The 20054-nt window shown below is 44.0% G+C and overlaps 1 protein-coding gene across 1 annotated transcript; it reads right to left on the bottom strand.

The window, feature by feature from the left end:
- Positions 1 to 1432: 1432 nt before the first annotated feature.
- Positions 1433 to 2029, bottom strand: LOC113273217. The gene has a single exon (XM_026522973.1). It carries the CDS (start codon positions 2027 to 2029, stop codon positions 1433 to 1435), a length of 597 nt encoding a protein of 198 aa, XP_026378758.1.
- Positions 2030 to 20054: the final 18025 nt, after the last annotated feature.

Below are 20054 nucleotides of genomic sequence, written 5' to 3'. Positions count from 1 at the left end.
TTCCTTTTCTTATTCAATTTCTCGAACTTGTAATCAACTTTTATGGAATAAATCATTGTTTGTTTGGATATGTAAAACTCTGCTTTACCTGCATCATTAGTTTACTTGATTGTTAGGCAGCGAGTAAGTAAATATTGAAAATTAGGTAAATAATAAAAAGTGTTTGACGGCAATAACGAAGGTATGCACCTTCTTTACTGACTTTGGACCTGTCACCCCGCTGGCTAACCCTTGGCCAGAGGATCACCGAACGGTAGGGGTTGATGTAGCGTTCCCGGATATGTGATGCGTTTATTAAAAATATTTACATGCACCCATTCCGCTGAACCGCTGTATTATCGATTGTTTGGGTATCTCTTTCTGCTAGAAGCCTTACCCATGGTCGGACACTTATAGACGCTGATAGGGGAGTCCCGAAAGATTGTACATGGTTACTTTTCCCAATAGAGTTATTTTGCAAAAAAAATTTGTTCAATTGATAAGGTGAGGTCTGTTATTCCTCGTCCAGAGATAGAAACACGTCGAGCGGGTACGCTGTCTTCTTCTTCTGGTACTCTTCATGCAGATGCAGAACTGTGCTACTTTATGGATAGTATGGCTTGAGGTATTTAACGTTCCATGGGTGCCTGAGGACTTCTCCTTTCATATTACGCAGGTAGTAAGATCCATTCCCGGCGATGTCATGTATTATAAATGGTCCCCCCCATGTTGGTGCTAACTTGCCCTACTTTTTCTCTCGCTGGTATTGTGGTATGGTTCTCAGCACATATTGTCCTTCTACAAAGTTTCTAAGCTTAACCTTCTTGTTGTATTCTCTGGATAGCCTTCGTTGGTAATTTTCCATCCTTTGCAATGCTGTCTCCCTTATTTCCTTTAGATCGTCGAGCCTTTCCAGCATCATATCTGTCGTGAGGTTCTTCTCCCATGCTTCGGTCTTTGTGGTTGGCATGATAATTTCTGTCGGGATGACTGCTTAGGCTCCGTAAGTGAGGAGGAACGGTGATTCACCCGTGGCGGACCTTTGTGTTGTTCGGTATGCCCATAGCACGTTGTGCAATTGCTCGCACCATCGTCCTTTGTGTTCGTCCAATTGTTTTTTGAGGATAAAACCAAGGGTCTTATTTGTAGCTTCATCCTGGCCGTTACTTTTAGGGTAAATGGGGTTTGATTTTTTCTTCCTGATCTTGAAAGTATCAAAGAGCATATCTATGTTTTTCCCTTGTAATTGCTTGCCATTGTCAGAGACAATTTCTGCTGGAATGCCAAACCTGCAAATGATGTTTTGAAAGATGAATGTGAATACGTCCACGTCTCGGATTCTATCTAGGGATTTGGACTCCACCCATTTGCTGAAGTAGTCTGTGGCTACGATTAAGAATCGCCTTTTCCCTGACCCTTCGATCAGGGGTCCAACGATGTCTATGCCCCATTTCTATAATGGCCAAGGACTATCTACAGAATTTAGCTTCGTCGCAGGAGCATGAATCTTCTTAGAAAACCGCTGGCATTCCTCGCATCTCCTGGACATCCTTGCGGCATCTTGTATCATCTGTAGCCAGTAATATCTCTGCATTTTTGCTTTATCCGCCAATGATCTCATTCCGCTGTGGTTACCTGCGTCCCCTCTATGGATACCTTTCAAAATACGATGCCATTCCTCTCTTGATAAACATCGTAGTAGTGTTCTGAGGAAGGATTTTTTGTACAGGACTCCATCGCGAAGATCGTATCTCCCTGCCTTTGATTGTATCTTTCTGGCTTGCTTCAATTCTGCAGGTAGCGTACCTTCTTCAAGGTAGAGGTGAATCTCGGTTCTCCAGTCTTCTTCGTTGATGGAGTCCTCATCTTCGTTCGCCCTCTTCATGATATCATCTTCGATGAAATCTTCAGCAATATCCTCCCCTACGTTGTCGTCATCAATGTCCTCCCCTACATCGTCTTCACGATTCGTAGAGAATGACTGTTGTGGGGTGATCGAAAGTTCGTCTCTTATTACTTTTATGGCTTTAACGCTCTCATCTTTCAGCATGGATGATATGTATGCCAAGGCGTCGGCATGCCTGAGATCTTTTCTGCACAGGTGTCGGAACTTGATGTTTGTATCTGGGAGGCTAAGGTCTGAACCAAATCCATGTATGCGGAGAGGGTGTCATCGTATACATTGTACTCTAGTTCTATCTTCCGAATGACCAACTGAGAATCACTTGTTAGGCGTACATCTGTTATCCCAATTTCTATTATTATCTGGAAGGCATGTACTATAGCTTCGTACTCTACGATGTTGTTGGTATGCCCCTTGAATTCCAATCTTAGTGCATGCACGATCCTGTCTCCGGTGGGAGAGGTAATCACGATTCCTATGCCTGCGCCCTCTCTATTCCTCGATCCATCGACAAATATTTCCCATCTTTTTTGGCTTGAGGGTTCGAGTATATCAACTGGATCTTCCCCGTCCTCTTTTGCTTCTGGTATGTCTTTCAGTTCTTCGTCGTTACCCAGAGGTAAGTCTGCCAAAAAATCCGCTAAGATTTGTGACTTTTGGGCGGTTTGGATCTCGTGGATAATGTTGAATTGATCCAGATAATTGTTTCATATTGCTATCCTTCCTACTTTTCCTGCGCTCTTGAGGACAGCTTCCAACGGTGCTTTACATGGGACCCGAACATGATGAGTCAAGAAATAGGTTCTTAGCTTTTGGGTTACCCATACTAATGCTAGTATGAGATGCTCAATCTTCGTGTAGTTTCTTTCCGCCGGGTTGAGAGTCTTGCTGACGTAGTAGATTGGTTGCTCAACCTTCGTGTTAGTTTTGAGAATGACCGTGATGACCACATCTTCGGTTGCTTCTATGTACAGGGCCAACACCTCATTGGGATCGGGCTTTTGGAGGATCGGGATCGTGGACAGGTATTCTTTTATCTTCTGGAAGGCTTCCTCGCATTCGGAGGTCCATTCGAATTTGCTTCCTTTTTTGAGAATGTTGAAGAAATGTTTGCATTTGTCTGATGACCTGGCGATGAATCTTCCAAAGCTGCTAGGGATCCGTTGAGATTTTGGACTTCTTTCAAGTTCTTCGGGGACGGCATTTCTACGATGGCTTGGATCTTGGCGGGATCCACTTTGATGCCTCTCTTTGTTACTAGATATCCGAGGAATTTCCTTGAGGTGACGCTGAATGTGCATTTTTCTGGGTTCACTTTCATGATGTGTTTCCTCATTGCTTCAAAGATATCCCTCAGGTCTCGATGGTGGTCTTTGCACGGCTTACTTTTGACGAGCATATCATCGACGTAGACTTCTAGAGTGTTCCCGACCCATGGTTTGAAGATAGAATCAACCATCCTCTGGTATGTTGCCCCTGCATTTCTAAGTCCAAAGGGCATCCTTGTGTAACAATAGAGGCCGTGCGAGGTGTAAAATGTTGTGTGTTGTTGATCTTCTTCTGACAGGGATACTTGGTTGTAACCAGAATATCCATCCATGAATGACAATTCCTCGTACCCTTCAACGGCTTCTACCAGTTGATCGATGCTTGGGAGGGGGTAACTATCCTTCGGACAATCCTTATTGAGATTGGTAAAGTCGATGCATATTCTTACTCCTCCATTCTTATTTGGTACAATGACCATGTTCGAGATCCGAGTGGGGTATTTCACTTCCTTTATGAACCCTGCTTCTAACAGTTTGCGGGGCTCTTTCTCAATTGCCTGGTGATACTCCGGCGCTACTTTTCGTACTTTTTGCCCGAAGGGGGGCGTGCCTGGATTTATACAGAGTTCGTGCTGAATTATCTTCAGATCAATCCCTTGCATGTCTCCTAATTTCCATGCAAAGATGTCCGCGTACTCCATGAGTAGCTTGATTAGAGCCATCTTTCTTTCTTTGTCCATTAAAGTCCCTATTTTGATCATCTTCGGGTTATCTTCGGTCCCTATATTGATCTCCTTCACGGGTTCCACAGGTGTGAATGTAGGCTCGGGATCCCCAGGAGAGGGACGTTCTTTAATTGCTATTTGGTAGGCTCTTCAGCCCCCTTAGTTGCTGAGGTACCTGCTTCGATGTTTAGAACAATGCTCTCCTTCGTCAGACTTCTTCCGGAGATTTCTTCGAGATAAAGGTCAATTGCTTTTTCCTTGGCAGCTTCTTTGTTTTGGTTTCTTCGGGATTTACGCTGCTCATCTTGCTCGTTATTGAGATGATTTTGTATAGCATGACATTCTCGAGCGGTTACCTGATCTCCCTTTATTTCCATCACCCCTTCGGGTGTTGGAAATCTAAGGTACTGATGATAGGTCGCTGCTACTTCTTTGATCTTGTGCACCCATCTTCGGCCGATGATGGCATTGTAAGGATAAGGAGCGTCTACTACGCTGAATCGTGTGTCAACCTTCATTGGTCCTGCGTTTACTTGTAACACGATGTCTCCCAAAGGCTTCGTTGGGGCCCCATTGAATCCGTATATGGTGTAGTACGAAGACATCAACTACTCATCATTCCGCTCAATTCGTTTGAGCGTGTCATAGAACAGTACATTGACCGATCTCCCTCCATCGATGAGGACCTTCCTGGTATTACACCCCGCGATGGGTAATGTGGGAACCAAAGGTCGTTGTGATCCTCCATGTCATCCTCTACATCCTCAGCATCGAAAGTTATTGGAGCGTTCATCCATTGTTCGTTTTCCTCCACTTCTACTCTATCAGTTTTGTACAACTCACAATAATCTTCAAATTGCTTCCTTAACCTTTTTCCTATTTGGTCAGTTAGTGATGGTCCAGTGGATTCAGAGCATGAGATAGTGTTGAGCGTTCGATTACCCTCGGGTAGCTGGACTTGCTTGCTTCGCTTAGCCCTCTCTTCGGTGTCGTCCTTCTGTAAGTATTGTTTGAGGTCACCAGCGTCAATTAGCTTTTGAATCATTATCTTGAGGTTCTTGCATTTTTGAGTCTGATGCCCGTTGAAGCAGTGGTACTCACAGTAGTCTCTAGATTTCTCGGATCATGGTGGTTGCTTCCCTTTGGACCAAGGCCACTCTAAGTTCTCTCGATCCTTAATCTCCCTTAGGGTGCGAGTGTAATTGGTGTTGAGCTTCGTAAAGACTTGGTCTTCGAATTTTCGGTCGTCGCGCCGACGATCATCCCTTCGTCCTCTCTTATCTTCGTTAGGACGTTCAGTTGAACCACCCCTCTTGGATCCGCTAGCTTGCTCTACTGAGTTCGTCCGATGAGATCTTTGAGTTTGGGCTCTGGGATTCTCTCGCTGGATTTATTCTAACCTGGCGTGCTTTTCGATGATTACCCGAAGCTCTCCTTCAATTGTAGGTACACTTCCGTGAATCTCTACAAGTAGTGGGCTCATTCTGTCTAATCCCCATTTGTAACAGTTGATGCTGACCACTGGGTCTACGTTCCCTTAACTTGACAAATTTTGTGCCATTTGTCGGTATATTTCCTGATCGTTTCCTTGTAGGCTATAGCTAATGATAAGAGCTTGTCCATTCCGGCGTTGACAGCCTTGTTGTACATGTATGTCCCTAAGAATTTCTCAGTGAGCTGGTTGTAGGAATCGATAGAGTTTGGTGGTAGGTTGTCGAACCAAGATAGTGTTGATCCCTTTAGACTTGAAGGAAAATATCTGCATAGGTATGTATCTTTTTGATCCCATCGGGCTAAAATGCGATTATAATATCGAAGATGAGCTGCAGGGTCGTTGGATCCATCGTAACATTCGAACGCTGGAATGAGACACTTTTGAGGGATAGGCGCTTTGGCCAAGTGGTGAGTCAACGGCGTGGTGTTAGCTTCTCTCATCACTTACTCTAGTTCCCCCCCTCTTGTCTAGCTTTCAACTGCTTGATTTCAGCCATCATCTCTGCACGAAGGTCCTCCATCGCCCGCTGGTGATCGTCTTTTGTCGTGGATCGTCCTGATCTTTGGTTTTCACTATGAAATAATCTGAATCTTCGGGTACGTAGTCTGGGTCGGATGGTCTACTTTCTCTGGAAGGTCTTCGATCTAACGGTTCCGGATTGTTGGTGTTTGTCAGGATGATTCTTCGATCACGATTGGGCCCTGGTGCCTTTGAGTTTGCTTCGTCATGTTGGCGCGTCGCTCCTATGCTTTGGGAGATCCTATCCTTGAGCTCCTGATTTTCTCGAGCTAGCAGTGCCACTGCTTCCGCGTACACCTTCTGGTTCTTCTTTAACTCTTCGAGCTCTGTCATCAGTCGGGGAGTATGGTTCGATCCTTGATTTGGGGTTCCGGTTCGCGCCTGCCCTCCAATGGCCATCGTGTGACCTTCGTCAACTGTATGGATTAGAGGGGGCGGATCGGTTGTGACTATTGGCAGATCCACACGCGGGGGCGTGATAAGTGTGTAAACACTACATTTTTACATCTTAATTTACATTTATCTGGTTCTTTATTTTGAACAAATTTGATGGTTTTGTCGATGTGAACACGTAAATCACGAAGGCATCTATATGTTCACAAACAATATTCACACTCTAGGTACCGACTCGTGCTGATAATACAATGGCATTGATTCCTTGGCTCAAAACCTTCGGGTTTATCATAGCCTCATCTAAGAACATCGCGAGTGGCGTTTTCGCAGGGGAAGATAAAGAAAACGAAGCATAAAAGTAAAACTCATGGAGCGTTAGGCAAAAATAAAGTGCTGAAGTGTAAATAAGACTGGGATTTACGTGGTTCAGCACTAAGGCCTACATCCACGGGGTTCTTGTTTCACTATGTACTTGATGGTTACAAAGATAGTCGAGTGACTTTGGGGTTTACATAGGTCTGTATATTGTAAAGGACTAACTTACACTCACAATCTTTCTCTCTCCTTCTCCTCCTGATTTTTCCGATCCCCTTACTCTTGGTGGAGAGGGGGTATTTATAGGGTTAGAGTGTGGGACCCGCCTCTGAGGACCGTTGGAACCTTATCTTCTTGTGTTTTGTGTCCATCACGCGGGGGTCTTCGTTTATTACTTCATCACGCAGAGTTGTCTTCGTTCGTTCCACGGGTTGATCGACACGTATGTTGCTCAGAGTGTTTAATGCGGGTAGTTGAGGTGCCTGCTCGTGTCAGGCAAGTGTCTTCTGCCCCTGTCACATCCATGTCAGTTCATTTTTCTCTCCACCGTTGATCTTGGCTTCTTTTGGGGATGAGATAAAGTAACTCTTCGGGAGTTATCTGGTGCTCCGCAGTACATCGTGTTACCGGTACGTCTTTTTAACTTCTGCCCTTAGATTTGTTTGGGCAAAGATCCAACGTCGGCGGGATGGGCATCTTAGCTGTGGGCACATGTCATCATGCTTTGATGACTTTGTCCGCATGCTCTCCACGTATGTTCCTATATACACGTGTTTGATGATGAAATATGTGCACACAGTCGAGTTTTGAAGTTTTTAATAAATATAGCTCAATGGACCGAAATACGGAATTGTGTCCGAAAAATAAAGGGAATTTGAAAGCAGAAGAGTCTCTCGGCTATCCCATAACAAGGACGCTCATGGTGGCGCTCTACAAATGTCAAAGAACTCAACTGGCACGAGCAAGGTCCTAGTCTTGACACTGTTACATATGGGACCAACCTACCTTGTCGAGTAATAAAGTGTATAAAGAAGGGATATGAAAAATACCAGCTTGACTTGCAAACAGGCAGTAAGAGCGTCCACAATGGACGACTAAACCCAAATATTTGGTCCAAATACATGACGTAGTGGAAGAGAGTAAAGATCAAAAACCAGACTAAACTCAAATTCCAGACTATATTTGGTCTGGGACCAAGACCAAAACCAAATTTGGTCGAGCGGAGATTAAAAATCCGTCTAGCGTGGGGCGTTGGTATAATAACCGTTTGGAGTGGGGCGTAAGTATAAAGTGCGCCTGATGGTTTCAAAATGGGGGGCGGACATTATATGTGAGCCTGATGGTGGGGCGGATGTTATATGTGAGCCTGATGGTGGGCGAACATTATATGTGATCCTGATGGTGGGGATCACATTATATGTGATCCTGAATAAAATGGGGCGGACATTATATGTGAGCCTGATGGTGGGACGGATATTATATGTGCGTCTGGATCAGGCGGGGGTATAATGTACGCTTGACTAAATTTTACTCGTGCACCGTAGCGTAGCAACACGGACTAAACCCAAAATTTGGTCCTTTTTTTGATATTTGGTCTTTGGTTTTGATCGTACCACCGCAGTTGTTCTAAAGGGCACTAAATGATATTTGGAAAATGGCAGGCAAGATCGCATATATCGGGGAGAATGACGACATAATTGGCTGAATTTACCATTTACTAATGATGTGTAATTAATCCAAAGAAGGAGCTGACATATACAAATGAAATCTTTTTACATTAAACATTGTGCTCCACTTATGGAAGCTTGGAAGTGATCAAGGCAACTTAGCACGTGGGGGAGTGGAAGTAAAAAAAGGATGGACAGCCTTTTACTTTCCATTGTTGGTTGGAATTTATGAAGATGTCGACATCATTACCAAAGTGGAAATAAAAATGTCCGGTGGAGGAGATTTGGAAGATATGAATTTAATCAAGGATATGAGGATAACCCAATATACGTACCTTAATTCGAGATTTCTATCTAAGGCAACTTGAATGTGGTCGGCATATAAAAAGGAAGCTTGAGTTTGGAGAGATGGGTACGAGTGGTGATCTTTTGTCCTGTCTTTGTATTCAGTTTGATCTTTACACCTATCATTCTTGTAATTGAAAGTGACCTATCAATTCTTGTAATTGAAAGTGAGCAAACGGGAAGTTGAATATAAAATAGGCAAACTCTGTAAGTCCATTTGAATTGAATAAAAATGAATTCCGTTAATTTTTTTTGCATTATTACTTTCAGTTATGAGTAGCTAAATTATTTTTGTAGGAGTAGAGAGGAAATCATATTATGAATGCTAGAGTGTTTTAGATTATTTTCTATATTATCGTTTCTCCATGGCCCTTATATTCTTGTGTAGTAACGATAATAAATAATCTTTACGTGTCCTAATGCTTGACTAATGAGTTATATATCTATCATAGAGACCAGCATACCAGCGAAGAAAATTATTAGTCATTTAAGAATTTTTATTAATTTAAACGATTTATTTTCCGAGACGTTCTTTGTGTCCTAAATCGTCTTGATTTCCGGAGAAATTTCAGAAAATTATTTAACATTCTAATATACATAATAGCGGTGGAATCTCGAAATCCTGGATTTTCGCCCTATTTGAAAACAAAATCACCATATCAATCTTTTGGTCTATTTTAGCAATTCTTGTTTAGTATTTCTTCTTTCCTTCATTAGTCCTAAAACCAAATCTTTGAAGAGTCTGAGAATCGAATCTATTTCTTACCACTTGTAAAAACTACATCAGAGCGCTGGCTGGTTTACTTTCATTAAGGGCTGAGTAACCGGCAGAGCTTGGTTTTGGTCGGTCGTTGAAGGCATCCTGAAGACCGGTTGGTGCATCGTTGATTCTGCAAACCCTTCTCATTGTTCATGCACTCGGGTGGCTGCCATTGTCTTTGCTGCATCAGCTTTGGATGTTATATCGGCTTTGGCTGCTGCCGCTTTGAGGGCCGCTGCTGCAACGGTGTTGGCATCCAATGTTGAGGTGATCTCCGTGGCGTCAGGCTTCTGAACGGCTACCTTCGATTTCTCGCCTTTTTGCTTGCTGCGGGTCACAACTGGGATAGTCCTTGGTGTTTCTTTCGACGAGGCTTTGGTTTTGCCCATCTCCTTCGTTTTCTCCATCTTTAACTTTCTGCAAAAATAAGTAGTCGAAGAAACAAAATCCACGTTGATTTTATTAACAAAGTCTGTTCGTAGAAAGTTCGTTAGTAATGTCCGTTCAAAAAAAAAGTTTATTAGTGAAATCCGTTCAAAGAAAAGGCGTAGACCCCAGTGTGTATTTAAAGGTTTTCAATGTTTTCAGAGGGAAATTCAGGTCCGACCATTGTAAACGTAGATCTATTGACAGGTTCGAAATACTTTGAGAAAAATTACCAGTTCTAGTGTATGTTTTGTTAGAAAATATACGAAAACAATGAAAACTTAAACGAGATGTTTCGTCAAGGAACTCAAATTATCCGCGAGGAAAAATATAGATCTGAGAAGGTTGTCAAGCGAAAAGCAGATCTACAGTGCTTTTTTGGAATAGTACACGCTGATTTTAAAGAAAAACATAGATCTTTTCAAAGAAAACATAGATCTTAATATAAGCTGTTCAAAGCACTATTATAGGGGGAATAACGCTGAGACCGAAAAAGTAAAATCACAGGAAAAGATAAATCTTTTAACGGGACTAGAGTCCTTGTTTCTAGCGCTAGATTGTGAACACGTGAATAATGGTGGTATCCAAGTGTTCACAAACAATATTCGCATCTCATACAAAATCATCGGGAGAGATGAAATACATATAAAACAATATGAGTTCGAAGCCTATCAGACTCTGAGCCTTCGGGCTCGTCATCTTCTAGTCACGGGAGAATGAATTAAACCTATGCATACGATTAAGGCATAATAATAAAACAGAACGTAAAGTGATGAATGTAAATGAGACAATGATTTACGTGGTTCAGCACTAAGGCCTACGTCCACGGGAGTTGGAGTTTCACTATGTATTGAAAAGTTACAATGATAGTCAAATGACTCTGTGTGAATTACGAAGCTAAAGGGGGAAATGGAATTCATACTTACTCTTCCTATTTCTCTCTCCTAAGATCTCCTATACTCATTCAAAACTGGTCGACCCCTTTTCTCTCAGTGGAGAGGGGTATTTATAGGGATGTAACATGGGGTCCATTGTCTGAGACAGTTGCAACCTTATATTCTCTATCTTTGTGCTAATCCCGCTGGTATCTTCGTTCTCGATCGATGGCTCTCAACAGTCATGCTTGGTAACGATGGGTCACCTCTTTCTCCTTCACATTTTGATTGACACGTACTCTATGTTTAGGGTGTTTAATGCGGGATGCACGCGTCAGACAGGTGTCTGCGGCTTCTGTCCCATCTGCGTCAGTATGTCCCATCTCCACCGTTGATCTTGGGTCCTCCTCGAGATGGAATAAAGTAGATCCTAGGGTGTTCTTCAGTGCTTCTCAGTGGCTGGACACTTCATTGCTCCTAGGTTCTTAGTCGTCGGATCCGCTCGATGATGAACATGTGTAGATGACAGTTGTCCCTCGGGTGTAAAGACGTGGCATCGTGCCTTGATATCTCAGGCTGTGCATCCTCCACGTGTAAATCTTCTGACACGTGTAAAATGATGAATTATGTGTATACAATAACAAAACCCTTGTTGGGTATCGAAGCATATTAATCTTCCACTCATTTTGTGCAAATAATTCAACAAAATCTGAACTTCGCTACCTAAAGTTGTAACACCAACTAGTTCTTGGTATGTTGTAACACCAACTAGTTCTTCGTATGGATTACCGTAAGAATTCCGTCGCCGTGTATATCCATCTTTTGTAGTGGCCTTCCTCACCGACAAATCCATCCAACCACCGACTAATTCTTGTTGTTCACGCTTATCTTCCACCAACATTGACGATGTTGATGATGATGCATAAACTTTTACAACCAAGTTATCAGGCCAGTCACCAAATAATACAAAAATTGTGTAATTGGTTTCTGACCCTGATTTTGCTGCATGCATCGAAATCCCCCTGACATGGCCGAAAATCTCTAGTTTTGGCAAATATCGGGAACTCCCGGTCAATGGATTCGTCACAATAAGAGAATAACCGTCGTTGAAAAATCCACATCTAAAGCATATATATCCGTCGGAGGCCGCAACTGGTGTTATCTTAATATTTGTGGACAAAGCCTTACTTGTTGGCAATAAGAGGTCAATACATCTCCAATTTCTGATTCCCATATCATAAACCAAACCTGTATCACTACCACTTATGGGTGATGAATCATCATTGAACATGATAAACCACGGCTGGTATTGACGTGGAACAACAAAAGTTGGTGAATGTTGGACTGTTTGTTTCCATCTCCAACACACCTTTTGACAATGGAAAAAGATCGACAATGTCAAGCCTTGCCAATATTGTCTCCAAAGTTGCATCATCAAGTTTGTTCCAGTTGATCCCTAAAACTAACGGTGCAGTCTCTCTTAATAACTATAGACCAATAAATTTTATAGGAGGAATTTATAAGATAATTGCAAAAAATTTAGCTGAGAGATTTAAAGTGGTTCTTCCTTCCATTATCACCAATTTCCAAAGTGTATTCATTTATGCAAGACAAATTAGTGATGTTGCCGAGCTTATTGATTCTAGAATGAGAGCTAATAAGTATGGTTTGGTTTGCAAAGTAGACTTTGAAAAAGCCTTTGATAGCATTAACTGAAATTGTGTATATATAGTTATGCAGAGATTTGGCTTTGGTAATATTTGGAGAGGCCGGATTAGATGGTGTATCACTCAAGCTAGATTCTCTATTCTCATTAATGGTGAGGCAACCATGATGTTCATAAGCCAAAAGGGTATTAGACAGGTGATCCTATCTCACCTTTTCTTTTCATTATGGTTGCTGAAATTTTAACTAAGATGATTGGTAAAGCTGCTGCAGATGGTCTTTTATCTGGATTCCAAGTTGCTACCAATGGAACTATTGTTAATCATCTACAATTTGCAGATGGTCTTTTATCTGGATTCCAAGTTGCTACCAATGGAACTATTGTTAATCATCTACAATTTGCAGATGACTTAATAGTTTTCATTGATGACTCTGAAGATCAAATTACAACTCTGAAGACTATTCCTTTTGGGTTTCAGTTGGTGACTGGCTTAAAAGTGAATTTTAGTATAAGAGTGCAGTGGTTGGCATTGGGGATGGTAATATTGCTGCTCATTGTGCTTCGGGTTTTGGCTGTCAAGTAGCTAAATTTCCTATAAACTATCTAGGTATTCCCTTAGGTAGCAAATCCAAAACGAAAGTTGTATGGGATTTATTGATTTCTAGATGTCAGCAAAAGTTGAGCACATGGAGGAGGAGATACCTTTCAAAAGGACAAACACTGTTATTGATAAACAATGTCTTAACAAGCATGCCCATCTACTACTTATCCATGTTTCATATGCCAATGTATGTTGTGAAGATTATTGAGAAGATTATATAAGAAGATTTTTGTGGGGTTCTTCAGATACAACTAAGAAGAGAAGTTGGGTAGCCTTTTGTTGATGGTGGTTTTTAGCTTAGGGTTAAAATCGTAAAACCTTACATCTGACATGACGTCACTACAACCACTAGCGCGTTTATTGAATCATTCAACATACCTACGTAAGAATTACCAGGATACTTTTTTTTAATATACATGTGTCATGTTCAATGGCAGAACCCTTAGTATTGACCGACATCATCTTCGTACATACCAAACCCTAATTCTCATGCTACCGCGCCAAGGCATGCCAACCATGCCAGCCGCACCACTGTGCCAATGGCAAACCATGCCAGCCACATCTCCGCACCGAGGCATGCCAACCATGCCAGCCGCACCACTGTGCCAATGGCGAACCATGCCAGCCACATCTCAGCGCCAAGTCATGCCAACCATGCCAGCCGTACCACTGTGCCGATGGCAAACCATGCCAGCCACATCTCCTGAAGCCATTCGTCACCTTACCAGGGAACTGAAGCAAGTTGTTACCTTCCAGAAGCCTGTCGTCACCTTCCCAGGGAACTGAAGCAAGTTGTTATCTTCCCGAAGCCAGTCGTCACCTTCCCAGGGAACTGAAGCAAGTTGTTATCTTCCCGAAGCAAGTCATCATCTTCCCATGGAACTAAAGCAAGCTGTCATCATTCCAAGGGCCCGTAATTCTTCTTGAATTTTACTGTCGAGCTGTTTTCACCTCCCGAACGAGCTCAAAACCTAAATATTCCCGAGAGGGGAGATAGGAAATTATTTTCCGTTCAGAATGGAGGTTCGGACCGTCAAAATACGAGTTCGTACGAGAATTCTACAGCGATTCTAGTAAAGGGCGCTAATTAGGATTTCGACATGTCAAACCCTAATTCAGACAAAGTTGCCATCATCCCATGAAACTGAAGCCGGTCGTCATCCTTCCACGGAACTGAAGCCAGTCGTCATCCTTCCAAGGAGCTCAAGCTAGATCCACTCCAAGCCGAGCAACGCAAGAAGCTCCATTTCAATACGACCAATGCTGACGACTCCCATTCCAAGCCGACCAACTCCTACGGCTCCCATTCCAAGCCGACCAACGCCTGCGGCTCCCATTCCAAGCCGACCAATGCCTACGGCTCCCATTCCAAGACGACCAACGCCAGTGGCTCCGCTCAAGTCGCACAACCACCGAAAACTCTCTAATCCAGCACCCCCGCGTTCCCTAGCCCAACCAAGATGACGCGTGACCAAGCCAAGCCGACAGTCTGCATCTCAACCAACAACAACCTCTACCATTTCAAGGTCTAGCCAGCAACACCACGAGTAGAATTTACGCAAGGCCATTGATACAAGAATCACGAATTCTCCTTACCTCTCTAAAAAGGTTAGTCGGGTCTTCCTGACCATCTTTTCATGACTTTCCATTTCGATTTTGTCCTGGCCTGTCACCATCTTATGCTTACCTCGCAAAAATGCTCATGTTCCGAGCTAAGCAGAGGACTTAATGTTGATGGTGGTTTTTAGCTTAGGGTTAAAATCGTAAAACCTTACATCTGACATGACGTCACTACAACCACTAGCGCATTTATTGAATCATTCAACATACCTACGTAAGAATTACCAGGGTACCTTTCTTTTATATAGATGTATCATGTTCCACAGCAGAACCCTTAGTATTGACCGACATCATCTTCGTACATACCAAACCCTAATTCTCATGCTACCGCGCCAAGGCATGCCAACCATGCAATCTGCACCACTGTGCCAATGGCAAACCATACCAGCCACATCTCCGCGCCAAGGCATGCCAACCATGCCAGCCGTACCACTGTGCCAATGGCAAACCATGCCAGCCACATCTCCGCGCCAAGGCATGCCAACCATGCCAGCCGCACCACTGTGCCAATGGCAAACCATGCCAGCTGCACCACTATGCCAATGGCAGACCATGTAAACCACGTTTACCGCACCAAGGCATGCCAACCATGCTAGCCGCACCATGCACCAATGGCATGCCAAATCCTTGACCCCACCATGCCAAGCCAACCGCACCTTGTCTTGGCCCCAACCATGCTAGCCGCACCATGCGCCAATGGCATGCCAAACCCTTGGCCCCACCATGCCAAGCCAACAGTGCCTTGCGTTGGCCCCAACCATGCTAGGCGCACCATGCTTCAATGGCATGCCAAACCCTTGGCCCCACCATGCCAAGCCAACCGCACCTTACCTTTGCCCCACCATGCCAAGCCGTCCGTACCAAGCCTTTGGCCCCACTATGCCAAGCCATCCGCGCCATTGGCCTTGGCCCCACCATGCCAGCCTTCCCTATGCGGCTATCAAAACGAAGGCATGCGACGATGAACGACCACCCTTCCATCCTAGATGCAATTCCTAGCCGTCCAAGGTCGCCAAACAACGCATGATAACCTTTGGCCCAAAACCCAAACTGCGCCAAGGCATGCCATGCCACATGTTCCAATGGCATGCCAACCACCTTGTCGCGCCATACCATGCCGGCCTTCCCCATGCGGCTACCAAAACGAATGCGTGCGACGATCAACGGCCACCCTTACATCCTAGATGCAAATCCTAGCCGTCCAAGGTCGCCAAACAACGCATGGTAACCTTTGGCCCAAAACCCTAGTTTTGGCCACGCCAAGGCATGCCATGCCACATGTGCCAATGACATGCAAACCACCTTGCCGCGCCATACCATGCCGGCCTTCCCTATGCGGATACCAAAACGAAGGTTTGGAACAATCAACAACCACTTTTTCATCTAAGATGCAGATCTTAGCCGTCCAAGGTTACCAGCTAACGCATGGCAAACTTTGGCCCTAGTTTGGTCGCGCCTAAACAAAGCTAAAACCCTAACTTTTGGCCGCGCCTAAACTGGGACATATTAAAGCCATACTGATCATACTTTCATGCCACTGGCTACCAAAAGAAAGGTTGCAATAATCAACGGCTACCTTCCTCTTAAGATATAAAATCTCGACCGTTGAAGGTCACCACCGAGCCGGCAAGTCTCCCAAGATCAACTTGCCAGACAACAACAACATGCTACATGTTTTCCACGAAAACACTCGAGACATCAACACATGTCACAAACCGGGGGATGCTCATTGGGTATTGGTTTGGCGGTTTATAGCGTGCGGCGTACAATACGCTCGTTATTAGAAAGTGTCATAAGGATGAGTCGGTTAGTAAATACAGGGAGTAATGGTGAAACGCTTTCTTTTATGGAACATCAATTCCAAGCGTTACCGGCTACCACCTCCTCCCATTTACTCACCCGCTTTCCATTTCTTAATGAAACTAGAGTACGTTTCACTTCGACTTGTATAAATAGGCACCTATTTCCACGGAACAACAAGTTCTGGTCAGGAGCATACAACAATCAGAAAACGTTTGCTAGCTTTCCCATCTGTTAGCTTCCCACTTTATGATACAAGTCACAAAACAACTACTCTTCCAGAATCAACTATTCTGGTCTCAACACTCTCTTCGCTTCCCTCCCCAAAACCAACCCTTCTCCTCCACTTTGTGAACGACCATTTCTTGGTTTAGGCCGGACTTGTACAGATTGATCTCTCGAATATAAAGTACTCCCTTGCAGTACATTGTTTAGGGTTTAGATTTGTTTCTCACCCACATCACACGAAATTACTGAAACCAGCAGGAACTGTTTTCACCCTCAAACAATTGGCGACCACAGTGGAAGATTGGTCTTTCGGTTACAATGTCAATTTTCAATCCTCGATCTCATACTTCGACCCAGACGTCAGGACGGTAGAGGCAAACGATCCGCTCAGGAATCGATGACCTATCTACCACACGACCCTATATGATCTGCTCAGGAATCGACGACTCAGTTACCAGACGACCCGATTACCAGTCATGACATGGCAAGGGGCGACTGGGACTTCCCAGAGGTTAAAAGCAAACGATCCGCCCAGGGATTGAACTCGATTATCAAGTGACGCAAGGACGACTAGGGACTTTCCACAATTGTGGTGCTTCTCACAAAACTTAAACTTGTACTTGACTCATTTTTCGTTAGCAGATCCAAAAAACCGAGTAAGTCTTGCCTAGACAAATACATGGTTTACTATTTTAAGTTTTCACGGGAATGATAAAACCGATAGCCATGTTATGTTTCATCCCACGTCATCTACCGACACACAACGTTCACGGTTCCATATCTTCCTTGGGATGTTTGTGTCACTTATAATCATAACCAAAAACGACATCATCCTAAAACAGTTCATCCCGAATAATAATCCAAAACCCTCATAGGCAACACTTGTCTATCAACCCAAAAAATCCAAAAAATCAAAACCATAAAGCCAGGTGTTTCATTTGCCTTTAAAAAAAACAACGAAACAGAACAATTTCAGAAGACAGAAGTGCATTCAAAGGAAGCCATTCAACGGTGTTTTTCTCTTCTCGAAGAAGGCGTCCTTCGTCATTTGGAGGACCGCCTGTTTCATCTCCAACTCTTTGGACAGCCTTTCGACCTCCGCTTCTTGTTGTTTGACCACGTCCATAGAAGGACCTTCGGTCACCTTGACCTGCAACTTTTGGATCTCAGAGAAACCCTAACTCCCAGTTCCTCGTGGAATCAGTCACCTACCCGTACGTACCTACTTTTCATAATAATGATTACCAGTCACTATTCATGAGGTAGCCGACGCTACTACAGTGATATTCGAAGAGAAGAACAATATTTCTACAGATTCATGGAAGGCATACTTATGGCTAGGATTTTCTCCAAAACAAGAAAACAAATTGAAAGAGAAACGTTGGATTACATAGATGGAATACGCTTGCCCACTTTATTGATACCCCGCTACCTCTAACACCAGGACGTGAGAACAAAGATACGAGATAAAAAGGAGAGCCAACCCCTTTCATACGCATAACACTTTTGGAATTTGAATAAGGAAATGATTTCCTATTTGAGCTACGTATGGAAAGAGGTAACTGGGACCGCAAGAACAAGTCCGCGCCACGGAAAGCCAGCGCCGTGCCAAGCCAATAGTCCGCGCCATAAGCCAGCGTCGACGCAAATCCAGCGCCCATTCTAAGCCGATCCAGCGCTAACAACTTGCATCTTTACAGCACCAGCAGCTTGCATCCTTCCAACGCTAACAACTTGTATCTTTCCAGCGCCAGCAGCTTGGATCCTTCCAGCGTTGCCTTTTGAACACCCAGTAGAAGGGAATCAGCAATCTAATTTCATCACACGTAAAGATCAGGAACGACTTCTCCAAAATCGAAGCAAGAAAATCAGCAACCCCCCTGAGTTCACGAAGACTCTCTTCCTGTCAGGAGCTGCATGATTTCCGGGGACTTCGCTCACAAAATCATGCAGTCTATGATGAAACACTTATGTCAGATTCTATAGGCGCATCGTCAAGATATATTCGCATCCCTCAACCGCACTGCATCAGGGAAGCAGCTGTTTCCAACCAGAGAAGCCGTTCCCAAACCCCAACCTCTCCTGGAAAGCACGATTGATAGATGGAACTGGGGACTCCTAACCATTGTTCGCTTGAAGGGTGTCCAGTTTGACAGCACACTGATTAACGTAACCGCTCATCTTCAACGTTCGCTCTAACAGCCGCTTCACTTCAACGTCCTCCAGCAGCGGCTCCGCTTCAACGTTCGCTCCGATAGCCGCTCCGCTTCAGCGTTCTCTCCATAAGTTGCTCCAGAATCCGAAGCCGAAGCTTCAGCGTTTGGCTCCTTTAGTTTCAACATCCTTTCCAAGAGCCGGAGCTGCTTCAACGCCGTTTCTTCCTGCAAAGGGTCGTACCACCACGCTACACATGTCAAGGATCATGATCACAGCCAGCCAACCTTCGTAGTCATGACCGCCTTTTGATCCATATCGCCAAAACTCAAGATCATGGACAGTTTGCTCGCTTACGCGTCCATCCAATCCTTTTACTTCCATGGATGCCCATACAATTCCAGCCAACCTACTTTGTTACCACGACAATTTAGTCTCTTCTGATTACATATGCTACCAAGAACTATTGCCGCTCATTTGTTGATACCATCCAGAGCTTCACCACAACATTAATCACTACAAAATTAACTTGTACTCCTCCATATTTTAAGTTCCACGTGGAAAAATTAACAAAATCACCAGTACGAATACACGATAGTGATGTGTTTATCATGGTCAACCCACTGACCATACAACAAGGAAACATGTAAACCATACTTGGGGACTGAGGATATACACGGAATCCCTTCACTGTCAAAGCTCAGAAGACACATTCAACCAAAAGGTCATAGCCACAACAAGGTCATATACTCTTCAAGGGTGCAGCGCAAGAAAATCATCACCTATCTGTCAAGAAGACGCCTTCAACACTTTACAAGGCCACGGAGGATCCCAAGCCTGCTCAGAGGAAAACAACTTCAGAAACTGAAGAAAAATGCAACTGGGGACTGCTCATCACAGTCCATCCCGACGACCATCAAAGACTCATGAGATAACTCCAGAGACGCGGCTGAAATATTTTGTTGAAGAAACAGAGGGAGCCATGATAAACAACATAACTCTCTCATTCGTACCACTTCACTATCAAGGATATTTCATCATGTGATATTCTGTTCACCCCGACGTCACATCCAGAAGAGTACGATAAGCTTATATCAAATCTCGTGGACGTGGATTCAAGGCTATGCAATGAAAGTAGGCTACACATGGGGACTACCAACATGGGACGCTTTCACTCCCCCCAACCAGGTTATTTCTGATTTCAACATCATCATTGTCGAAGTTTTACGAGCCGCAGGAATTTCTCAACATGAAGTCGTACATGTGCACAGAAGACTCCAAATACACGCCACAAAGATACATTCACATATTCGGC

Source organism: Papaver somniferum, chromosome 4 (genome assembly GCF_003573695.1).
Source record: "Papaver somniferum cultivar HN1 chromosome 4, ASM357369v1, whole genome shotgun sequence".
NCBI classification, from domain to species: Eukaryota; Viridiplantae; Streptophyta; class Magnoliopsida; order Ranunculales; family Papaveraceae; genus Papaver; species Papaver somniferum.
Note: the sequence above shows the minus strand (reverse complement) of the source record. Positions and strands in the feature narration are given on the sequence as shown.